Here is a 25,376-nt window from a genome sequence, read left to right as displayed (position 1 = left end):
ATTCCCTCTAAAGGTGGGATTGGAAAAAAAGACAACTATGGACACCCGATTGACTTACATGACTACGGGGGTCTTGCTGCAGAAGATAGTCGAAGCAAAAAGCTTGACTGAGTTCACCCACATTTTTATAGACGAAGTAAGTGACGTCTCACACCACAAACATTTTAAAAGTCCCTCTTTTTTTTTTATTTGCGGCAAACCCATTGAAACAGCAGCCCGGAAATCAACCTTCGGCATGATTTGATACGCCATAAAAGTGAAAATCCCCCAACCCACGATAAATTGGTTGCTATAGAGATGACCGATAACATAAGGGGGGGGTTTATTGCTTCTAAAGAGGATAAACTGGAGATCAGATTTTAACCGCATGTAATTCTTGTAAATTGCACATGTCCCAAAAACCTGCTACATACAATCATCATATAAATGTTGTTTTTGGGGCGAAATTCAAAGCTTTCTTGCATAGACTGATTGATTTATTTATATATATATATATATATATATAATATATTTGAGATCAGCAGCATCGGTAGAGCGTTCTGCTAATTGCACCATGTGTCCCGTGCGTTCTTTGTACTGTTCCTTCTATATTTCTAGGCTCCGTGGTGGCCACGAGTTTGTAGACACATCTGGTAAATATTTTTAAAGAAACAAAAACTGTCCGCGCTTCTCACCCTAATAAAGTTGGCAACAAATATATAAACATAATATAAATGAGAGGTTTTGGTTATATGAATTGGCCAAAGCATAATTAAGCTCACCCGCCACTCTCAATAGGGTGAGAACCTACTCTCACCTCCTACATAGTGGGCACACAAAGCAGTTTATACGGCTACCAAAACCTTATTAATGTGTTGGGGGAGGTGCAATTAAACCTCCTCCCTATTAACCCTTGACAGCAAGCTGCAACCAGACTGATGAGGAGCCAACAACCTCAAATATGTGCAAACAGGGAAAAGAAAAAATGTCGGTGCGCTAAGCTAGTCTCAGGCTCAAATAATACAAATGTATAATACGAGGCCTACCAAACAGTGTGAGCATGCTGCAAATACAGTGTGTTGGCTGTACAATGTATACAAAAAACAAAAACTGTCTGCGCTTCTCACCCTAATAAAGTTGGCAACAAATATATAAACATAATATAAATGAGAGGTGTATATATTTGTTGCAGCATGCTTACACCTGTCTGGTAGGCCTCGTATTATACATTTGTATTATTTGAGCCTGTGACTAGCTTAGCGCACCGACATTTTTTCTTTTCCCTGTTTGCAAATATTTTTAAAGCACAGAAGCCGTTCCGCTCTTCCCTTTATCTTTTACGCTCTCCTCCCTCTTCCTTCCGGCGCTTCTTCGGATTGTTCTTGCTGAAATGTCACTAATGGCTGACCTTTTTTGTTGTACGGGGGAACAGGTCTTTTTCCAGTGTTCGGTTCCCCTCCGAGAACAAACTGACGTTCCCGATTTGTCTGAAGCTCCAGGTCTATACGTAGAACGCAAACTTTGGATTGTCTCGGACGTCGGCTTAATCCATCGCATATGGGATTCTAGGACTGAAATGTTCCATCCTGTTTGCTTGGATGAAAATGATAAATCTTGAGTATTATTTGTGCTGATAAAAAAAATAAAAAAGTCTAGAAACTCCAAGAAATTTTCCAAAAAAAAAGGTGTGGAAAGTGTTTTCCCGCCATCCTGTTTACCACAGCATTAAATGCGCTCGTAGGCTCCAATTTGGAAACGGTGCGATTGGCTCTTAATGCTTGATATTGAGTAAAAAGGTACAATTACTAGTCAATTACTTCATTCACTTACAGCTGCTTCATTTGTTGCGCCGTTCAGCGAACCAGGCTCTTTTTGCATGGGAGCCTGCGTGTAAGCCAATGTCCGACGAGGCTCTCGGTATACGAGCGCTGGGATGTGCACCGGTGTGGCTCTAGCAAGCCAAAAATGTTCATTTTTCATTAAAACACAAAACGTAAGAGTTTTCTAAAGCTGTTTGTAAGTCGTCGTAATGGCTTCCGTTTACTGTAGCAGAGATATAAATACTGATACCGACGTAACATTTGTTAATTCTCCCCTTGTTTATTTTCAGGTTCACGAACGTACGGAAGAGATGGACTTCCTATTGCTGATCGTCCGTAAACTTCTACGTACCAACTCCCGATCCGTCAAGGTCAGTGAATGCGGCGATCCACGAATCCACTACTTTTTTAAATATCGGAAACGCCAAATTGCGGTGAATTTTTGCAATATCTTTTCGCTCTGTTTTCAGTACAAAGATGTCCAAAGATCTTTTTATTTCAGAACATGACATGAAGGACTCTAGTAATACATAAAGAAAAGGTTGTTAAATCCCGCTATCCCTACTTTTTTTTTAATTTTTTTATTTTATTTCTAATGTATTTTGGGGGCAATTTGAAGGTTTTACCAATTTTTCAAGCGTGTTTAGCTGCACCTTTTTTTTTTTTTTTTTCTTTTTCCCCGTAGAAAACAAAAATCCACTAAACTCCTGCGTATTTCCCATAAAACGTTTATTTCGCTTTTATTTTTATTTTGTAGTAGCAGGAAGTCCTAAGGAATGGCAGCAACTGGGTTAACATTATTCCCGAAGTCTTTGTGAATCCAACTTTTCCTCCCCGAGGCCAGCTGGCATTCATCTGTGACCGGCGTAATGTGTTTTGATTAAGATTTTTCTCATGTTCGGTTGCATTAATTTCCAAAGAGTGCTGCAGGCTAATGGAAGCATAAATGCGTTTGCATTGAATCCGAGCCCTGCTATAACAATATTTAATCCCCGGAGATCGCGCATTACTTTCTCTTTTATGGAAGGCGAGTTAAAAATAACTAAAACCTGTAAGGACTCTATTTCTACATACCAAAAATACTCATTATTTTTACATATGCCCGATGCAGTTTTTTTCGGGGGGTAATTGGCTTTATTGGGACTCCCGTCATACCTTTTTTTTATATGCCTTGTGGGTAAGAGGATAATTGTGTAATATTTGTCGTAAATAATAACTTTATCGCCTATTTCTGTTTCGCTTGAGTTCTCGCCTACGATCCTCTTGCCACCTGGAAGCGTCTCTGGAGATCAGGACGTGGCACCTGTAGCGTCCTACGCGCCAAAGCTTGCAAAATAATTGTGTAAATATATACGTCCCAAATAGCATCATCCACGTGCAAGCCACGTATTGCGTCACGGGGGGGGGGGTGTTTGCGGAGCTCACCGATGACATCACCAGCGCGGGTGACGCCGGAAGCAGTTCGAGAAACATCGGTTTAGTTCTTAAGCTTGCGGTATTTAAAAAAAAATGTAACGTTTTTTAAAACCCCAAAAAACAAGTAAAGCTGCCGCAGGCCTTTTATCAGCTAGACCCCAAAACTGTCTTCCAAGCTCTTTAACGCCCTAATGTGTGGTTTTTTTTTTTTTTTTTGTTTTTTTTTTTTTTCTCTATTTGTTGATTTCCAGGTAGTTCTGATGTCGGCCACTATAAACTGTAAAGAGTTTGCGGAGTACTTCGCGACCACGGTGTGTAACAGACTCATGCCAGCCTATGTGTTTGAGGTTGAAGGCAAACCACACGACATTGAAGTATTTTATCTCGACGACTTGAAGGAACTACCCCAGCACATGGTGAGTTCTGTTTAAAGCTTCCCGTGGAAGCTATCGCCTTAGTGAAGTAGAGATCGTTCAATTCAAGTAGATTTGTCATTTACCCCAAACATCATAATTCCTTCCTTGCTGCTAAAAAACAAAAAAAAGAAGCGGCTTCCAAAGGTTTTTTATTTTTATTTTTATTTTTTATTTTTTATGGCTAATTGAACAGAGATTTGTCAGCCCGCCAAATATTTGTACGCAATTAGTTCTTGTTTTTAACCCCATACCCTCCAGAATTAAGATTCCTTGCTTACCAAGCCCTTAACCAAGTTCTTATTCTGTCCTCTACTTATTCCAACTGTAAACAGTCACTTAAACCAAACTGTTCATAGAAGCTGACAATCTATCCCCGTAATACCTGTGGTCTCCCATCAGTCCTCCCCGTCTTTGAGATCTTCCATGGCAGTCACTTCTCCGTATTGCCCTCGTTCCTCCTCACCCTCCCCATAGGCCGTGAGGGCCGGCCGTGCTCTTAACGCATCTTAAAGGTTGTAGTATTGTGGAACCCGCTGGCGCTCTATACGTAACACCTAATAATATTGTAAAATTATGCAAAATAATAATAACCGGCTGCGTTCCTCTTTCTAGACATCAGCTCGGTGTTCCGAAGAAACCGTCATAAGTAAAGAAATGTACGAAGTTGCAACATATCTGATCCAGCTGTTTGACGACATGGAGAAGACGGAACAAAAGTACGATTTTGTTTGTGCTTTATTGCTTAAAAGTAGGGCTGCAAAATCTACAATAATCGATAATGAAAATCGTTGCCAATAAATTTCATTATCGGTTACTTGAATCGATTTTATCGAATATAAGATGAGGGGTTTTTCAGAGCAAATAAGATCCAGTTCCTCCGCAGCGCTGCAGGGGACCTGCATCCTCCTCTCTGGCAGCCGGTGAACCTCCGCTTCTGCCCTCCACTTCCGCTGGGGCTTCTGTGATGGAGCACCGGTGTCACATGACCTTCTGGCGCTCAGTCGTAGAAGCTCCAGCGAAAGTGCCAGCCTACAGCAGAGGTTTATCTATGCACATCGCGCAGACCACCACTGGCTGCCCCCACTAGACACCAGGGAGTCTGGAGCACCGGGGGTAAGTCTTGGGGGACCAGAGTGGCATATCAGGGGGTATAAGGCAGGTTGGGGGTAAAAGGCAGGTTGGGAAACAAAAACAAGAAATGCATTTTTTTTTATTATTCTGTTTTTAATATCCAGTTTGTTCATTAAATTATTTGAAATAAACAAAAAATTTACATTGTTTTTAATCCGATGAAAAAATAATCGTTAGTTGCAGCCCTACTTAAAAGGGTTTTAAATATAGTGCCGCGTGCTTGACGTTTATGTATCGGTGTATATAGGTCGTGTACTAGTATCTAGATAATCCCTACCTTCCGATTGGCTGCTATTTGGCTGTGCATTAAACCAGTAAATCATTTTGGGGAGAATATGGGATAAATGCAGGCTATCAGGGGCGCCTGGCGCTGGGTATTTCCCTTTCGTTAAACTTCCGGATGTTCATATTAAGCCGCGCTGGGCTGGGGGGGGGGGCGCGCTGGGCTGGGGGCCGCAGGTCGCAGTACAGCAGCTGTGTGTTAAATCAGAGCCGGTCTGCGGAGACCACTGAGCCCGACCTCCGCTGTTACATAACCGCCACGTGTCCGTGTCTGCCGGCCAAACTGGCGAGGCTTCCGCGTCCTCTTCTGTGGGTCAAGAAAACAGAATAATAATAAAAAAATAAAATAAAAAAAAGCCATTGTGTTCTTGCAGATTTACACCAATTGTGTTTGTCCGTTTTAAGACAAGTCAAAGAAAGAGAAGCGTGATTAATGTTTGCTGGAATAGATAATGCGATTGGACATCTTGTTAGTCTACAGCCCGGACCTAATCGTTGTTGGCGTTGCGCATGTTCGATCGGCGTGTGCATTATAATCACTTCTGGCACGCAGCAGTTACACAGTAGATAGCGATTTTTTTTTTTTTTTTTTCTTGCATCTGTAAAAAGGCAAATCACAGCCTTTCTAGCACGAAGCGATGGTTTTTTTTATTCTACGTGTTTAATATGAACTACTTTCCTCTATAGGCAAAAGAAAACGCATTCCATGTCCTTCACTCAGCCAAACAGTGTCTTGGTATTTTTGCCAGGTAATGAAGTTTTCACCATTTGAAAAATTACATTTTAATAAATAAGTCTCTTTACACCGATTGTTTATATATTCTGTGTGTGTGTGTATATGTGCATATGTGTGTTATATATATATATATATATATATATATATATATATATATAATGTGTATATGTATTTGTGTGTGTGTGTGTGTGTGTATGTATGTATATATATGTGTGTGTGTATATATATATGTATATATGTGTGTATATATATATATATATATGTGTGTGTGTGTGTATGTATATATATATATATATATATATATATCTGTGTGTGCATGTGATAACTGCAGGGCCCCTTTAAATGTTAATTTTGTCTTTTTTGCATGGGGGTATTATTCTGCCCGTATGTATTTGCCCCTTCTATCGCACCCCCCCCCCAGCTATGTTTGTGAGGATGAGATGTACTGGCGTATGTTGCTGGCGCCAGGGCTGTTCAGAGACCCCTGTGTGCATGTGCAGGAAGCCCCCCCCCCCCTATTGATTTCAATGGGAGATCAGCCAATATCTGACTGCAGAGGGGGAGGGCAGCTCCTGCAGCAGGGCTGCATCTTCTCAGGTAAGTGATTTGTGGGGGGGGGTTTGTTCGGAGGCATGTTAAAGTACTCACATTGGGTTAGGGTTACTCACAGAGTACTTTAATATGTATTCTTCCTTCGATGGGGTGTCGGGGACATTAAGCTGTCCCTTTAACAGTGTCATTAAATGACTAACGTTTTCTCACCGCTCCCAAGTGCCGTTTCGCCTCGTTGATCCGGTCAGAAAGCCCGGGAGAAAGAGGAAGGTTTTTTGGCTGCATCTGCTGCGCGTGTTTCTGGGTGCGTTGAATCGTACCCTAATTGAGCGTTATTCAGGACACCGAGCGGGCTTTAAGGATAGAAACAAAGTAGTTGAGTGTAACGAGTTGGCGGATCGGGGGGGGATTGAAGATATAGGGCATTTTTCAGCGACAAATTTATTCCTGGCCCCAAGAAGAATAAAATGTCCTTCCCGTCATTCATTTCATTTATCAGAGAGTCTTGGCCTGAGGTTCATCCCTGTCACAATCCATTTGTAGCAGAGAATGTACATATTTTTCATTCGCGTAACACAGTTAGTGGGATTTTGGGGTTTATTTACTAAAAACGGGAGTTGGCAGGAGCATCAGCCCTCTCTTCACCATGTGAGCCGCCCGGGGGTAGTTTAAAACCGAGGATTTCCACTTTAACGTACCTTTTTAAGGCTAATTAATGAATTGAGGTTATATAAATATATATTTGCGTATCTTTTCAGGTTTGTTTGAAATAAACTACATGCACGAGATTTTTACAAATATGGTCCAGAAAAGGTACGTTTCTTTATCTGGTTTAAAGCCGGCAGATTATCGTACAGAACAATTGAAGTTTTGAACAATTTATCGTTTTTTTAGGGTAAAACATATTGACTCCTTCGGTGCCGAGTGACATCGTGTAGTGATGTCAGTGTTGTAGAAAGCACTTAATCTTTGTTCTTATTGGCCAACGCTTTTTATTCTTCACTCCATATGTTATATGCACCTTAGCGCATATGAGAGCTGCGGGGTCCTTTTAATGTTTTGTGGTGTCTGTTTTGCAAATGCATGCGAGGGTACTGCAGAACCCCCCCTATATGCATTTGCCCCCCCCCAGTTGCATGCAATGCGCTCAATCACCGGAAGCTGCAGGCAGGCGGTCTATTCCTCCCCACGTGCGCATTCCGGGCAAGCGTTCCTATTGATTTCACCAGGAGTGCTTTCCTGCTACTGATTGGCTGCTTCATCCATCACCTGACCATGGAGGAGGAGGGCAGGGCTGCAGCATATATATACATTAGGTAATTGATCCCCCCCCCCTTCTTTAGAGGGGCTGTCAAGGACGTTTCTTGTATTTAAATACTTTTTAGGTGTGTTTTTATTCATTTTTTTTACTTCTCAGCATTCAGTAGATATGGATTGAGAGGGAGAATCGGAAAATGAATCCATCAATGGATTTTCTTTATGTTTTTGTTTTTTAGGTTGCATGTTTTTCCTCTGCACTCGAGCATCACTCTGGATGAGCAGAATGCGGTGTTCATGAGTCCGGTTTTAGGCTATAGAAAGGTACATACAGGTTGTTGCCGTATATTGATCGGAAGTCCGCAAATAAACAGGTTCTATAAATGAAGGCGAGAGGGAACGTTTAGCCTGAAAGATTTGATCGTTTATTCTGCTCGGCCAGCTCGTGGAGCGAGGAAAGCTTGCTGCGGTCGGGCCCTCACTTGGTAACATGAAGTCATGAGATAAAACGTTTAAACCTCCTGCTTCCTTTACTCGTATCATTATATGCCGTAATACGTACACACCCGGCAGATGCAACTGACCCGTCTCGCCGTTATACTACTATCCAAAAGTTTGGTGTCACTTCGAAATTTCCCTGTTTTTTTGGGGGGGGGGGGGTTGAAAGAAAAGCAAATTTTGGCCATTAAAATAACATGAAATGGATCAGAAATCCAGCGCAAACGGGGTTAATGTAGTAAATGAATATTGTAGCTGGAAACTGCTGTTTTTTGTTTTTTTTTATGTAATATCTTCATAGGCGTACAGATGCCCTTTATCACTCCCATCACTCCTGGGTTCCAGTGGCCCTTTATCACTCCCATCACTCCTGGGTTCCAATGGCCCTTTATCACTCCCATCACTCCTGGGTTCCAATGCCCCTTTATCACTCCTGGGTTCCAATGGCCCTTTATCACTCCCATCACTACTGTGCTCCAATGGCCCTTTATCACTCCTGTGCTCCAATGGCCCTTTATCACTCCTGTGCTCCAATGGCCCTTTATCACTCCCATCACTCCTGTGCTCCAATGGCCCTTTATCACTCCCATCGCTCTTGGATTCCAATGGCCCTTTATCACTCCCATCACTCCTGTGCTCCAATGGCCCTTTATCACTCCCATCACTCCTGTGCTCCAATGGCCCTTTATCACTCCCATCGCTCTTGGATTCCAATGGCCCTTTATCACTCCCATCACTCCTGTGCTCCAATGGCCCTTTATCACTCCTGTGCTCCAATGGCCCTTTATCACTCCTGTGCTCCAATGGCCCTTTATCACTCCCATCACTCCTGTGCTCCAATGGCCCTTTATCACTCCCATCACTCCTGTGCTCCAATGGCCCTTTATCACTCCCATCGCTCTTGGATTCCAATGGCACGTTGTGTTTGCTGATCCAAGTTTAAAAGGCCAACTGATGGTTAGAAAACCCTTTTGCAAATTATGTTACAGCCGGAAATGTTTGTTTTCCATGGAAACAGCTCTGCGACCCCAAACTTTTGAAGGGTATGGCATGTCTAGATTATTAGAATAAGGTGTGTGGCGGGATGAGGGCCGTATTAAATGTTCTTTTAGATGTGACATTTGCGTTTAAGGTCCACTAGCAGACATTTAAATTGGAAATGAAATCACGTCATCCGTAGGAGGCAGAGGCTCTATAAAGTTTTACTAACCTTGGAAATAATGAAACGTCTTTAATTCCCATGTTTTTTTTTCTTGACGCTTCCTCCCCCTGAATAATTCTTTGTTTCCGTACAGATCATTCTGTCGACAAACATTGCTGAGAGTTCCATAACCGTTCCGGATGTGAAATATGGTAGAATTCTTTTATTTTTAGTTGTGGTTTTGATTTGCAATTTTATTTTTTTGGGGGGGGGGGGTGGAATAATTGGAAATAATTCATAATTATCTCGTTCTTTGCGTTTTGCTCAGTATACCATGTAGAGGGAGGTTTGGGGTAAATGTGTGTGTTTTCGGTATTGCTTACACGTTTTTAGTTTCGTTTTCATTCCCAGACAGCGAATTTCGTTTCCCGTCCCTTTTAGTTCGGACGAAATTCCGAAGGCCTTTTTACCGTTTGGAAATGAAGTTCGTTTTTTTTTTTTTTTTTTTATCCTTTTTCCCCCTAAACAGCTCAAAATCCCCTCCTAGCCGTCCGTTTCTATTCTCGGACAGGCACGACATTTCGCGGTAGGCACGTCTGTCCGTTAAAATCCCCGCTGCAGTGGGTGTTATAGGTTGCTTATTCTTAAGTAATAATAATATATATATTTTTATTTGATTTTTAAGGATTGCTTTTACGATAAGATATTTTTTTTGTATTTTCCAGTTTTCCTCCTCGTTTGCTGTAAAAGTCGTCCAATGTTCTGGGATTCTGTTAAACGTATCCCCGGTTTACAAAGCCATACAAATACGGACGAAGCGCTATACGGCGGCGTTCTAATGCGTTATACACCGACCCGTCTTTGCGTTTTTATTTCTAGTCATTGACTTCTGCTTGACGAAAACCCTCGTTTGCGATGAAGAGACGAACTACCAGAGTTTAAGGCTCAGCTGGGCTTCGAAGACCAATTGCGATCAGAGAAAAGGTACCGACTGATCTAAACTCCCGGCGTTTTGGGGCCGGCTCGCAATAAAAAGCGGCCCGCGTCTTCCCGTTTTTTTAGATCTTTCTATACGTTTTTCGGAAAAAATATTTTCGTTCTTTGCAATGTGTACGTTAAGCACATCTTAAGTCGTCTGGGCCCCGATTTTTGTTGGGAAAACTTTTCTTTTTAAGATAAATATATACAGATTTCCAACAATGGAATCCAGTTTATGTACATTGATGTAAAAGCGTATTTTCTATTCATGTAGGACGCGCCGGCCGGGTTTCCAAAGGCTATTGTTACCGACTGGTACTGAGAGACTTCTGGAAGCACGTTATCCCGGAAAACGTTATTCCCGAAATGCTGGTAAATATAAACTGCAAAAAGACGGCCGAATTTCATCCCAATCTGAGAGGGCAGGGAACGAAATCCGCTGCACGAGGACGAAAGGACCAAAAACAAAACCTGAGATCTGTCTGAATTGTTTTTGGTCCGTTTAGTCTTAATTCTTGAAATATTGAGAAAGAAAATGTGATGCGTTATCTGTTATCTGTGTGTAGATCTGACAGTGTACTTTATGGGGGTTTCCCTCTTTAAAGAGAATAAATTTAGGTGATAAATAGCCTGATGATTTGCTAGCCCAATTGACTTTATTATTATTATTATTTTTTTCCTGCACTTCTGTCGTTTTGTGTTGCTGGTTCGATTCATCAGAACCTTATACAATGATTGTTTGGGGTCCCGTTAATTGCATTGCGTTTGGGGGTCCCGTTAATTGCATTGCGTTTGGGGGTCCCGTTAATTGCATTGCGTTTGGGGGTCCCGTTAATTGCATTGCGTTTGGGGTCCCGTTAATTGCATTGCGTTTGGGGGCCCGTTAATGTTGGGGCATATAAGGAGCCAGGCACTGAAGTTCCATTATATAGATCTTATGGGTCGGGCTGCTTTGAAGGACCCGGCCACTCGCCTGACCCGATTTTTTTATTTTTTTGTACATAACGTCTATTTTGTACGTCTTTCTCTCTCTCTGCACCGGAACATCTAGATTGATGCAGCCCGAGGTTTTTACGTACGTTAATGTTAGCGACGTTAGGACGCCTCGAGATGAATGCTGACGCGTCTCCCGCCTGTTACGTCGGTTACTTACCCTCTTCTGTTTTCTCTGACCCTTCAGCGAAGCCCCTTGGGAAGTACGATTTTGAAGGTGAAGCTCCTTGACATGGGAGAGCCGAGAGCGCTGCTCGCCACAGCCCTATCCCCTCCTAGCATTTCCGACATCGAGCGCACAATACTTTTGCTTAAGGAGGTAACGGGTTCCGGGTTCCGGGTGGGTGCGGACCGCCGCGTTCAGACGGCGTCGCGTATCCGCTTTATTTTCTGCGGCTACTATGTATGTGAATTGGATTCACATGTAGAGCGTAAAATGTCTTTTATACATCTGCTCGCCAACTGACTCAGTGTATGGATGCAAGCATATAAAACATACATTATCGGTCTGTCTTGACGTGTCCGCAGAGTCATGTTAGTAATGGTATGCTTTGTACCCGCGTAGGTCGGGGCGCTGGCGGTAAATGCCACCGGGGATAAAGAAAATCCCTACGACGGGGAACTCACGTTTCTGGGCCGAGTCCTCGCCCAGTTGCCCGTTCAGTTGCAGCTGGGGAAGCTCATCGTTCTCGGCCACGTGTTCGGATGCCTGGACGAATGCCTTATCATAGGTGGGCACTCTATTCAAGTAAAAGGGGCTTTCGTTTAGAACGCGGTTCCTCGAGCGTCCTAAACGTTACTTTTCCCCTCTGTCCAGCTGCGGCTCTCTCGCTGAAGAACTTTTTTGCGATGCCGTTTCGGCAGTACCTTGACGGTTACAGGTAAATCCTTTTGTTTTGAAGTTTCTTCCCCAAAAAGGATGCCATCCTGCGGCGATTGGCGTGCAAAGCTCGCGTTTCTAACCTACTGTGTTGCTTGTAGGAATAAGCTGAGCTTCTCTGCCAGCAGTCAGAGTGATTGCATTGCACTTGTGGATGCGTTCAAGGTAACGTTCGTTCTCCTCCGTGTTGCTCGACGTTCCGTATCTTCTGCTATTCCGGGGAGGGGGGATTTCATGTTTTTCTAATAATAAATGTTCATATATTATATAATATAGATTTATTTTTTTTGTCTTGTCTTTAGTCATGGCAGGCATGCAAGGAACGAGGAGAGCTGAGACTCCCGAAGGTTTGTAAATCTCCCAGTGCCTACCTTGGACAGGGTAGTTTTCCATACGATAAATGAGCTTGTAGGTGATGAAGGAAGGTTCGTTTCTTATTGCGCGTTTCAGGGTTTTACATTGTTTTGGGTTTAATGGTTACATTTTTGGTCATTTTTTTTTCTCGCTGGTGTTTTTTGTAATAATCTAAATATTGAGTTTTTGATGGAACAATTTTAACATTTTGATTTATTATCGTATGGTATTTTATTCTGTATTTATTATTATTATACACAGTTGCATATTAAATATGCCGTAGACGTATGAAGGTATTCGCCCCTATAAAGGTTCTGTATGTGTGTTTACTGTGTATTTATTCAATCTTGTTTTATTATTTTATTTTTTTTTTACCCAGGACGAGTTGGAATGGGGGGAATCGAACTATTTGCAAATCAAAAGAATGAGGGAGGTGAGAAAGAAGTATACTGGCCATATATGATCTGTAATGACCTCATAAGGCCTAATGTTTGAAAGAAAGGGGGGGGGGGAAAGTCGAACCAAACTTTAGCTCCAAGTTGATTTTTCTCCTAGTAGAAATGAAAATGTGGTCCGAATGGAGGGTAAACCTACAAACACCATCTCCTTCCATATCTCGCCACAAAGCCGCCATATTATCGTCCCTTATGATGGCGCTCGGTCCCGTCTTCTCGCCGCAGGTGTCTGCTTTGTACGAGGAACTGAAACAGAGGATCGCCCGTTTCAATATGCACGTGACCCCGAGGCCAGCCATGGACCCGCAGTACAGCTACAAGCAACGCTTTATCCTCCAGGTACCCCATTTACCTGTCTGTCCGGCCCATTCCTAACTCACGTCCCGCGTCCTCCTCTTACGCAGGGGTTCCTGGACCAACCTTAGTGAATGAGCTGGGAACTTGTGTGACCTTTTAGCATCGCCTGTCCTGTAAACTCACACTTATTTTCTTTAGGTTGTCATGGCCGGTGCGTTTTACCCCAATTATTTCACGTTTGGTCCAGCGGACGAAGAGTCCGCGGTCAGACAGCTGAACGGCAAGGATCCCAAAACCACAGTCATGGTACGCACCCTATCGCTGCGCCAATTCCGGCTATACGCAAGTAATGCTTTCTCGGGTTCCTCTTGGCTTGATAGCTGATAGAGCCAGATCCGCTTTCTTCCACACAAGGAGGGAGATCGGGGATCAATCTTCTTGTACTTGTCACTAAAAGTCTATGGCGGATCCACAAATACCTGGGAATTCAGCGTGAGAACCGCTGGCTGATAGACTTGTACTTGGAAAGATTGTCGGCTGTCTTATTTTTCAGTGACTATGTATTTACATCATATTCTTTTTTTTCTTCTATAAACTCATCATTTCCAGCTAAATAACATCCCGCATTACGGATTCCTCTACCACAAGCAGATGCAGTCCCTTTTCAGGCAGTGCGGTCAAGTGAAGTCGGTTTTATTCGACGGCTCCAAGTAAGAACGTCTTCTACTTCTACTTGTAGATAATAAATGTTTTTTGTTTTTTTTTAATTGGGGTCATTTGTATATCTTCTGCTATCGTATTTATTGCTTGCTGATTGTGTTCATATAATTTCCGGGCGTCCTGACTGATCTGATTTTACCAATTATAATTGAGAGGAAAAAAAAAAGTTTTTATTTATTTATTTTTTTTTAAAACGAATTATTTACCTTTTCTCTCGACAGAGCTTTTGTGGAGTTCTCGCGCAATCCCACCGAGAGGTTTAAGACCCTGCCGGCTGTGTACTTGGCGCTTAAAATGTCTCAGCTAAAAGTTCCACTAGCACTCAATGTCCACTCTACGGGAGCCATCGAGGAGAGGAGCGAGAGATCCGTCACTATGTTAAAGCAAACGCGGTATTATTTCCGCACTCGCATATACATTTTAAAATGAGATCTATATGCCGTGTTAACGGTGCTGTGCAGAAGTAGTACGTACGGTGGGGGTAAAACCAGCGGTGTAAGATCAGATGTTGTTTATTTGTGCTCACGGCTTCTCAGTGTCCTGTATAATCAGGACTGGTTTTAAATGCATTTTATAATCCCGGTGAGGCAGAGCTGCCGCTTTTTAACGGGGTCTTCTTTCCTCTCTGTCGCAGGGTAAACGTGGACTTCCACAAGCAGACTGTAGAACCAGTGCACATGTCTCAGACCGTCACCAAGCAGGCAGAGACTATGAAAGGCCTCGTTTTATCCATTAATGTGACCGAGGTACGCTCTAAAAACCAGTATTTCCTTATTAGAGTCATCGCCGTGTGACCGTGAAAAAGCGCATCTTCAAACGACCTGCCCGCTACTCGTACGGCGAACTTTGGTGATACCAGTCAAAGTTGGGCCGACATAGAAAAAAGAGATGAAAGGTTGCCAAACAAGCGTTCCGGACCTCGCTGGTCTCTTATTCAGATGGAATGACAAACGCTGTGTTCTATATGCATCTTCTTCTTATTAGGTGACCGATTGGTCGTCATCAATCCCAAACCCTGCAGTATTTTGGGCATTTAAGAGACATTGCTGCCTTTGGTAATGTAAATTATTATTATTATTATTATTATTTATTGTAAATAAAAGATGATGATGATAATAATAACAGCCATAGGGCAACCAAGGTAACATAGTAACATAGTTCATAAGGTTGAAAAAAGACCAAAGTCCATCAAGTTCAACCTATATACATATTGTGTCCCTACTGTGTTGATCCAGAGGAAGGCAAAAACCCTTATGAAGCAGATGCCAATTGCCCCATCCCAGGGGGAAAATTCCTTCCCGAATCAGAATAAATCCCTGGATCAACGTTCTGTCCCTATTAATCTAATCTGTGTCCGCCCGGAGAAGTTAATAATAATGAAATAAATGCGAGTATCGAGCACCACGTGGACAGGAGGGTGACCGGCAGCACTGTTCTTGGACGGTAGCTTCGTAGACTCGTTCTTTCCGGTGGTGTCCCTTCGGAAGCCGCCGTTGGATGGACAGCCTGCCTCGGCGACGTGGATATAACCCCGAGCGCAGCGTTTCTCACGTTATCCTTTTCATTTTTTTTTTTAGGTGGTGGAAGTTGGCCATTTCTGGGGTTTCAGGATTGACGAGCGAAACACCCATGTCCTGGAAAAGCTTGTCACGGAAATCAATCGCAGTACGCTGAGCCCTCTTTCGGGAACGCCGCATCCAGACCTCATCTGCTTGGCGCCATTTACGAACATGGGGATCCGAGCATACTACCGAGCCCAAGTATTGTACATTTCCGGAAACTCTGCAGTGGTAGGGTTTTTTTTATTTTTTGTTTTTTTTTTTATCGCTCCACGTCTTTTCAATGTGTTTCTTCACATTATTGTGCGTGAAAAATAGCATATTTCACTAATTGATCGTTAGAAAATCTTTTCCCAACGTCAGCCCTCGCTTTCCATAACACCAGCTGCGACCCCAAACTTTTGAACGGGAGTGTAAGTAATGATATGATAAAAGCTCGTTTCTAAAGACGCAGGGTGACACTAATGGCAGCGACCTCGTTATACTGACTCTGTACTTAATTACCACGATTATGACTTATTTTTTTTTTTCTTCTTCTGCCGTAGGTCTTTTTTGTCGATTACGGCAACCAATCGAAAGTGGAACTGGGCCTTTTAAGAGAAATGCCAAGTCACCTTCCAGACGTACCTTTCCAGGTAGGAAATCTTTGGACGCTGGGTCTGTATAGGGCGCTTCTGTGCTTTCAGTTAAAATTGTGTTCTTTGACCAATTTCCTTTTTTTTTATTTTACGGTCATGTGACGTAAAGTGAGAAGGGAAAAGGTCTGCTATAAAGTATTCCTCGTGGAGGCATCCATGTTTAATTCTTCGTTTTGTCCTGGGTATTTAACCCCTTCATGACAAAGCCCGTACATGTATGGGCTCACAATGCATCGTTTTATAACGTGTTTAAGGCCAACCCATTGTCCTTAAGGGGTTAATATTTCTATTATGGGAAAATAGGTCACTGTTCCAATAGTTTCAGTGGGAATCATAGGTGTAGATCGGCTTACATCGAGACGGCGCGGGGATATGACGTCGTATCCCAGCGCTGCGTTTCGCAAAGGTGCGCAAGGCCAATATTCTACCCGGACGCCGGCCACGAAGGAGGAGGCCGCTGCTTGGAGTCCTGCCCCAGGTCGCTAGTAAAATAGTAACGCAACAATGCGCTAAACCTGGTACAAAACTGTACAATAACTTGTATTATATTGCCTGAAATCCAAACGATGTTCGTTAATTTGCCGTACGGCCGATTGCTTTCCAGGCCCTGGAATTCAAGATCTGTAAGATGCGTCCGTCTGCCAAGTCCATGATACGCGGCGAGCGGTGGAGCAGGGAGGCCAGCGAGAGATTCGACTCCTTAGTGAATGGCTGCGCCCTCATGGTGAAGGTTTTTTCCATCGTTCACAGCGTGGTGCACGTCGACGTATACAGACATTTCGGAAACCTAGAAGCCAGCGTTAGGGACTTGCTGATCGCCGAGGGTTACGCCGAGCCCGCCGAGGAGTCGCATGAATCAAAAGTATGCGTTTCTTCTCATCCTTATTATAATATCTCAATTTAAATAAAAATGCATGCTTTTAATTAGGCTCGCCAATGGACAATGCGTAATTTATATTGGCCTCGATAAATTAGCTGCTAACAAAACGTTAATATATTCTATCGCGACGTTGAGATTGGGTGTCATTTCAGAGTTTAGTAAAACATCCACTTTTTGAAATTGTGCATTCGTGTCCGTAAGAATTTGACAGACTGGCGACAGCAAAGCGAAAATTCCTGTGGCATTGCTAAATTTACCCACGTTTTCTTTTGACATCTGTTGTCTATTCAGATCGTTAAAGGACATATCAGCTCTGATAAATAATCTTTGTAAATGTTTGCAATCTTCATGCGACCTAAGACACTGTCAAGAAAAGTATGTGTCATTTTATTTAAGTTTTTAAGCACTCATTTTTGTGAACTAGTTTTTAAATCCTTTAAATTCTGCATTTATATTTTTATATTATATATTTATATTTTTATATTATATATTTATATTTTTATATTATATATATATATTTATATATATTTATATTTTTATATTTATATATATTTATATTTTTATATTATGTTTATTTTTTATATTATATATTTATATTTTTATATTATATAGTTATATATATATTATTTATATTTTTATATTATATATTTATTTTTATTATTATTATTATTGGGGGGGGGGGGCCTGTACAAAAGCACCAGTCACACAAACCATTATAACTCACAGCTATTTCTGCTCGCAGTTATCACAGTTACACATATTTTGTGTGTTTTTTTGTTTGTTTGTTTTGTTTGCTTTTTACTCCCCCGGTTTTCCCGTCCAGTGTAAGTTGGGATCCCCAAAGCAAACGCCGTCTCGTCTTGGCATTTACGTCTCGCTAATCGTAACGCGGATCCCTGGAAGTTAAAGCGGACTCTCTGTTTCAGCAAAGTAACGAGATACTGAAGGAAATGTATCGCGTGCCGTCGGACCGTAGGATGCTGCCCGCTCGCGGCTTCGACAAGACGGAAGAGAAATATTTGATCAACGCGTTGCTGGAAAGCTGTGCGAGAAATTCATTTGGCAATCCGAGGAAAAAGGTAAAGTACCCTGTACTAAAAATATTGATACCTTCCCAAAAAGAAGCTGATCGGGGTCTCGCTTATCCATCCCAATGAGTTTGAGGGAACTCTTCTGCTCCTTAGTGGGATTTCGTCGGTAAGCCGTATTCATCGGGGGCCACTTCTGGCCGGCCTTAAAGAGGCTCCACCATATGGCATACAGCCGTTCCAGATCTGGAATAATAAATCACTTTATGTTCAGAGTTTTATAAATACAAATCCAGCTGAGAAAATGAAGCTTGTCGTGTGATTTTTTTTTTTAATTTTAATTTATTTTTTATACTCCCCATCACGTTACTGTTCCTGAAGCATTGCCAATTCACCCCTTATCTGCCAAATAAAAATCGAAGAACTCTATGGGAGTTCTAAATGAACTAAATGTCCAAGTATTCCGAAATGGTAGAAAAAGAAGTGGCCCCCTCCTACGAAGCGGAGAGCCCGGTCGCGCCGGGAAGCATTTTCTAAGCGCCCGAAAACGTTGACGTTGGTGCAAAACGTTATTAAAAACGTCTGAACCCGCTGAACCGTATAAAAAGAAATGTTAGTGCATATTGGGCGTTTTTATGCTCTATTAAGTAATGTAAAGTTCTCCTAGGCAACAGATCCGTTTCGGAGACCTCAACATTTTCTGTTCTTTTTTTTTTTCTTCGTTACGCGTCTTTTAATGATCGTATCTTGAGAAATGTACGGTTTGAACCTCTGATCCCAAATCTCCGCGTGTCTCAATTCTCCTGACGTAGAGTCAGTTTTGTATCTGTTGTTAATTAACGTTGACTTTAAGTTTTGATGACCAGGGCGCAGTAACAAACGTTGTACTCTGTGTGAGATGATGAAGCGTTCTATGCACGCCGATCTCTTTTTTTTTTTTTTTTTTTTTTTGTCTTTTAGGTGCTTCTCCAAGGTCCGTTTCATCCTTTTGAAGTTCGTTTTCATAGCCTGATGCGCGTCTCCCGTTTCAGGTAGACAGGGTTTACGTTTGTAACGTGGAAATATTCCTTTTTTTGTAAAATTCAGTTCCTTCTTTAATGTCTCGGCCCAGACAGCGATCATTCATTTCAGGGGGAATTTCCCTTCGATGAATCTTGTTGTAACCGTAATTTATAAGTGATCAACGCTTACAAAAGATATATCCCTAATAAAAGGTTTGTGCCGTGCAATACTCCCAAGTAACGGACTCTGGAGGGGATTCTGTTGGATTTTAGAATTTACTTTTCTAGCCCCCATTGAGTCTGATGCCTATTTTGTTCTTTATTTTTTTCCCTCTCTAGAGCAATCCTGATAGAGAAAGAAAGCAGTAACTCGGTGGTGATTAATGACGCCCCAGAAGAAACCCACCAGAGAATGTTTGTGGCTGCGTCGGTGTCTGTGAACGCCTCCGGTGTGTATCAACCTACTGTTAAAGAAATGCGGGCTTCACTGCCATTGCAAACAGGGGTCCGTCCCCACTCCCTTCCACACCCCCCCACATAGAAACGTCCGTACGATGAGTCTGCACCAACTACATGTTAATGTTAGGAATTTAATGGGGGTTTCTGCTCTTTTGTAACAGTGTAGCTCAATGGGGTATATTTTTTTTTTGTGGTGGTGTCCAAGGAGACTGGCCCTCAGGCCCCTCCAGGAGCCCACCGCACCGAGGCAGGTGGTGTTAGCTGAGATAAAACATTTCTTTTCATGCTTTTCTCTATGTGTTATACATGGTTAACTAGGCAACGATTTTCCCCTTATTATTATTTTATTTATGCAGCACTTCTTACAGTCAGTCCGTACATCCAAAGGGTATAAAGGTGACGAGGGCTCGGCTTTTAAGCTTACAATCTATATTAATGAGTGATTTTTCATGTCAACTCGGCTCCTGCTCAATGAGTGAGCCCCACAGAGTTCACTGCATATCGTTTTGTGATTCCTTTTCTAGCGCGTCGTAATTAAACGACCGATTTCTTTGCCTGATCCCATTTCTCTTTAGACTGTACGACTTTGAATGAAGTTTGATTTGGGTTTATTTCTTCTATTTAGGTTCTGTGATAATGTTACGGGACACGTCTCTGCTTCCTTCCATTCCCGGGCTTCCCGCTCTCATCAGCATGCTGTTTTCTCCGGTAATAGAGCTAAGGTACTCATTTATTATTATTATTATTAATTTTCTTTATTATCTTTATATAGTGCCAGCAATTTACACTTCTTCAGCAAATTAGCACTTCTTACAATACATAGATTCAAGAGTCTAACAAAACCAGAACCGATACGTCGTGTAACGCGGACCCGGCTTGAGAGCTTACAGTTCAGACGGTGATCTGTGTCCGGCATCTGTAAGGTTAAACATTTTTATTGAAGTTCACAAATTAACACTTCCAGATCGGAGTATCTGTTACAGGACACAACTTGGCTGCTTCCGAATTTAACACCAAATGGAGAAAAAAATACATTATGCTGCTCGTCGTGGGAATAGAGAATAGGGTTAATGACGCAGGGCCCCCCCTCCTGCCTCCTCCGCCCCATTGACCCCATGGGTTTCTCCAAACATATGCCGTATACAATGCAAACTTAATCCATTGAGGGAATTTAAACATGTTTGGGATGGGCGTAAAGATATCCTGAATATTTGGACGAGACCAACGAATGGTTCATCTGCCTTCAAACTCTACGTGTTTTTTTATTTTATTTATTTATCTTTTATTTTTGTTTTATTTTTTTTCAGCATAACCATAAAGATAGATTTATATATGTAGCGCATGGAAACCAAGTAAAAAAAATAAAAGCAACGCCAAACCGGCCTCGTCAGAAAGATTTCATAATATTTTAACGCATTTTATGAAGCATACACTGTAGAGACCTCCTTAATTAATTCGGACTGATTGCCCCCCTGTTTGTAACGTCTTTTTTTTATTTTTTTTAACTTTTTTTTCAGGGTTGATCGGGACGGAAGAGACTATACCGGCGTTCTGTGCGGTTTGGGTTGTCACTACGACAGCGGGGTTGCCATATGGCCCGAACATGACATCGAGCTGGCATTTGATGCCGCCTTCGCTTTCGATGATCTGTTGAAGGCAAGCAACTAAGTCTATGGAAAGCATTTTGTCTTCTGTTGTCATCTACAATTTTTTTTAGTTTATTTTATTAAATATTCATAGTTTCTCTTTACAGATCAACTTAATACGATCGACAATCAATAAACTGGTTTCCTACCACCACGGGGATGACATTAATATGAGTCGGAACAGGACAGAGCGGCTCCAGGGGGACGTGCGCGAGAAGCTCCTCGAGTAAGCGGTTCCCCTGCTAAATTCTTAACCCATTGTACAGCGCTACGGAATTTGATGGCGCTATATAAAACAATAAATAATAATAATAAACGCTAGGGCTGTTATTGTACACGGGGACCCGTTTTTATTATGGAGCCCGGCTAGTTTCAGTCTAGCCTTTCGGCCACGCGCCTTTTTGAATGATTTCATCTCTTTTACCCCTTCCACACTTTTAGATGGAGATATTATTACACTGACCTTGTAGGGTAGGATGTTGGGGTACCAGGGTAGCTTTCTGGCCCCAAATGTAACCGCTCTGTTGAACATATACCTTAAAAATAAAAGAATGAATCGGTTAATGTTACGTAATATACATGGCTATGTTTTTTTTTTTTTAAATTTAATTATGGTTATGATCTATCAGCTGAGACTAACTAGACTAAAAATAAAACCCCCTAATGAATTCCCTGCACCGCGGAACATTCGGGAGCCTCGGGGCAGATTAAATAATCTATAGTAATTAAGTGTTGTGCAATCATTAAAATTAGGATTTATTGTAGTTTTATCTTGGTAAAATATTAAATTGGTTGTTTGTTTTTGACGTACTGAATCTTACCCGCGCTGAGGTTTCTAATACATTTTGGTACTTTTTCTTCCTCTATTTCAGTTTATTTCAGAAAGACAAGCCACGGGAAACTGTGACGGCCAAATGGCACCCAAAACAATACCAGTGGAACCAGGTAAAGTTTAACTTTCTGAAAATAGTCATCTTTCTGATTAAAGGATCAGACTGGTCCCCATAAGGGTTTTTTTAATTTTTTTTTAATGTATTTTGGGGTTGTTTTTTTTGTATCAATGCGCGCAAGTCTATTGGTTAATACACTATTATAACTGCTAATGCTCCTGAGGTTCAATTAAGTGTTACTTTTCCCCATAGGGCTGTCTTATAGGCATTTCTTTTAATAGGATCTAACATTGGGGGGTCATCTTATAATTAGAATTTCGATTCCAGACTGTATTCCATCTTGGAGTGTGTGTGTGTGTGGGGGGGGGGGGCATATAAAAACCGCTGTCTTTTCAGTGGAGGAAAGACAATTATTTCGCATTTCATTATTCACATAAAACATGTTATTTTCTGAGGTCCTTTCCTCTAACATTTGAGGCGAAATCAGGTCGTCCGACGGGATAATATTCGGATCTGGCATGATGTTTTTTGTTTTAATCTCGCTCGCTGCCTGGAGATACCATTATCAGCATTCATTCAATTTCATAACCTAATCCCCGTGCTTGGCTTTGGAGGATTATTAATGCCCTTGCAGTTCCTAGTAAAGTCAGGATTGATTTAAAACCCAAAAACCTGCACTTTCATAGCAACAAAATACGCAAGACTTATTGCCGGCCCAGTAATGCTTTAGAACGTGTGTAGAAGACGATTAGAAAACCATTACAGCAGCTAAAGTATCAAAATGAATTAGAGACAGATCTTTATATTGGGTCAAACTCGTGAGGATACAGGCGGCGTTATAAAATGGTCCCCATTCTGCAGTCACCGCCCCCCCCCCCCTGAATTTGTCCCTTTCCTCACCAGCATGTATTCAGCCGACCAAATAGCCTGACAAGCGGTATACTGACCACCAGTCAGCTCCAGCTTTTTCACTCTCATTCACGCTCTCTCTCTCGCCATGTCTCCCTACCTTCTCTGCTGATTGCTTCCATGTCCCTGTCGCCTTTCCTACAGCCATGCAGATACAGTGAGTGAGGGTGTGAATGAGGGTGTGAGAGAGTGTGAATGAGGGTGTGAGAGTGAATGAGAGTGTGAATGAGGGTGTGAGTGGCAGTGAATTTATTTTCCGAATTTCAATCGAACGGATGCAGCAGGAAACAAAATTTGTTGTCCAAAAATGTTTTTTTTTGGTCGATGTGCACTGTTAGGGATATTAATGAGACAAAATAGGCAAAACCAATATTTCGTCACACACACAAAATAACGACGCTACCAAATATTGTAGGACCACATCCACAATATTAATTTAAGGAGATACCCTATATTTTATCTCCGATCCTAAATTCTTTCAGATTGCCGAAAATTATAATTCAAATTACATAGATATCACCACGATAGTCAATAAAAATATTATTTATTGTAAACACAATTTATAAAATATCTATGAGTCACACAGTGCATGATATAAAACACAAAATTCTTAAAACATGTCAAAAATAAATCAATTCAAATACAGTATATTATCGATAGTTATCAATATGAATAGTTATTTAATGAGTCTAACACACTATTACTTTCCAGTCCACTCAGCAACCTGATTTGTTTGTGTCTAAGAGTATTAGTGAAGTTCCTAATAGATGCAAATAATGTCAAACTTCGTCTACAGGTAAAAATACCTTTTCATTATTGTTATTATCACGGGTTATAAGCTGCAGTCTCACAAGCCGTCATATACAATAATGCAATATACTATTTCCCGGAAACAGGGAATTCTATACGAAGAAGACAAAATTCACCTCTATTCAGAATAATAAAACAATTATATTTACCACCACTTGTTGCTGTTGTCCAACTGGTCCTTGTAGAAATTAATCCAGGTTCAGTGGCAAGAAATTAAGTGGGTAAGAATATAACTTTCTACAAATTATATAGGTTAGAACTCCAAGTAACTCCAAGAGTGAAATATGGTGCCAGGATCTTAAGATTCCAATTCTCTGGGGTAAATTTGGTGAATAAGTCCGTCCGGGTCTGTCTGTTTCAGGGTGCCATCTTTTTCTTTCCTTTTTTATTAAAGACATAAGCTTTTAAAAACAGAGCTTATTATCATAGCCTCCACCTCTTGATTGGAATCCTCCAATCATAACGGTGGGTTTTACCCATTAAAATTAGAATTTCTACTCATATTTACACCGTTGTCATTTCTTAATTTACCTGTGAGAGACGCTCTGGTCTAAGAATTAACTTAAAACCATTACATATGTGTTTGGAATTTATCCTTGGTCACCCTAATCGCCAAATGTTACTTCCTAGATCTCAGGCCTTGGTAGTCTTCCCATGTACCCCCCCCATTCCAAGTTACATTTCTAAAGATATGCAGCGTCTACTCCTTAACTTTCTCACGGAAGATAACATTAATTATGTCATACATACTGAAACATCTATATACATGAATACTTCTTTGTTCTCAATTATAGAGGGAACAAAGACAAAAAGAAATGATCACTATATGATTAAGTAAAATAAAATGGCTCTGACTTGATTTTGTGCTCATGTAAAATACAGAATATATAGAATACATGTTTTCCATCATAAAATATCTGACAGCACAAGTCTATTGTTTAATAAACTATTATAACTGTGGTTAATTTATCGATAAGAACATATATTGACCGTCTCTTTAAAAATGAATCCCCATTATGGTTTCTTTTATTTTTCTTTAGGTCGATCCCAGATTTCTCGTCGATCAGTCCTCAGGACCGGAGGAAGAGAGAAAGTCTTCTATTTACCAGTTGCATAAACTTGTTTTGTTGAACGTTTAAGTTGCCGCAGTGAAAATCTGAGAAAATAGCTTTAAACGGCAACGTTTTCTTTGTCTTTAGCATTCTGTATCCGAAGATTATTTTTTTTTTCTTCTGCATATTCGGAAAACAAACAAACAAAAACCCTTTTTTTTTTTTTTTTTTGTCTTGAGAGTATTCTGCCAGGAGAAGATCCCTCCTCGCACTCGCACACGCGTTTCACACGTTGGGAATATTCTTGGTGTCTGTTAATTTTTAAAATTTCCATTAAAAGTTTTGATGCATATTTGACTTTCCTATTTTTTGGGCTGTAAGAATAACATCGCTTTCATTACTTTGTTGACCAAAAAAATTTTTTTCCGTTTCTGCTGGGATTTAAAGTGTTTTATCTCTACTTATCCCTATTTTTTTATGATTGTTTTAGGACTGTTGGAATTATCTATTTAATCTCTTGGTCTAACCCCCCCCCCCCCCCCCAGGCTACCTGAGACAACGTAATGGGGAATAGTCCCAAGAACATGACGAGATGGGGC

General features: G+C 41.4%; 1 protein-coding gene across 1 annotated transcript in view; it reads left to right on the top strand.

Annotated features, from left to right (window-relative positions):
• The window catches only part of LOC149283193 (ATP-dependent RNA helicase TDRD9-like), a 35,914-nt gene that overhangs the window by 10,087 nt on the left and 451 nt on the right, over positions 1–25,376 (top strand). The window contains exons 5-34 of the mRNA XM_089497874.1: positions 14–136; positions 2,090–2,170; positions 3,467–3,631; positions 4,244–4,347; positions 5,732–5,793; positions 7,091–7,145; positions 7,829–7,913; positions 9,383–9,440; positions 10,108–10,212; positions 10,481–10,578; positions 11,387–11,518; positions 11,765–11,930; positions 12,017–12,080; positions 12,181–12,244; positions 12,382–12,426; positions 12,813–12,866; positions 13,114–13,227; positions 13,384–13,491; positions 13,795–13,895; positions 14,127–14,297; positions 14,540–14,651; positions 15,483–15,695; positions 16,010–16,099; positions 16,707–16,964; positions 18,971–19,041; positions 19,351–19,460; positions 20,096–20,192; positions 20,988–21,126; positions 21,224–21,342; positions 21,989–22,061. Of these exons, the coding sequence (XP_089354000.1) occupies positions 14–136; positions 2,090–2,170; positions 3,467–3,631; positions 4,244–4,347; positions 5,732–5,793; positions 7,091–7,145; positions 7,829–7,913; positions 9,383–9,440; positions 10,108–10,212; positions 10,481–10,578; positions 11,387–11,518; positions 11,765–11,930; positions 12,017–12,080; positions 12,181–12,244; positions 12,382–12,426; positions 12,813–12,866; positions 13,114–13,227; positions 13,384–13,491; positions 13,795–13,895; positions 14,127–14,297; positions 14,540–14,651; positions 15,483–15,695; positions 16,010–16,099; positions 16,707–16,964; positions 18,971–19,041; positions 19,351–19,460; positions 20,096–20,192; positions 20,988–21,126; positions 21,224–21,342; positions 21,989–22,061 (3,237 nt within the window). The remainder of the gene's footprint in view (positions 1–13; positions 137–2,089; positions 2,171–3,466; positions 3,632–4,243; positions 4,348–5,731; positions 5,794–7,090; positions 7,146–7,828; positions 7,914–9,382; positions 9,441–10,107; positions 10,213–10,480; positions 10,579–11,386; positions 11,519–11,764; positions 11,931–12,016; positions 12,081–12,180; positions 12,245–12,381; positions 12,427–12,812; positions 12,867–13,113; positions 13,228–13,383; positions 13,492–13,794; positions 13,896–14,126; positions 14,298–14,539; positions 14,652–15,482; positions 15,696–16,009; positions 16,100–16,706; positions 16,965–18,970; positions 19,042–19,350; positions 19,461–20,095; positions 20,193–20,987; positions 21,127–21,223; positions 21,343–21,988; positions 22,062–25,376) is intronic.

This window comes from Sceloporus occidentalis, unplaced genomic scaffold (genome assembly GCF_023333645.1).
Source record: "Sceloporus occidentalis isolate IW3139 unplaced genomic scaffold, rSceOcc1.0.p SCAF_109, whole genome shotgun sequence".
NCBI lineage: Eukaryota > Metazoa > Chordata > Lepidosauria > Squamata > Phrynosomatidae > Sceloporus > Sceloporus occidentalis.
This window is presented reverse-complemented; position numbering and strand designations above follow the sequence as displayed.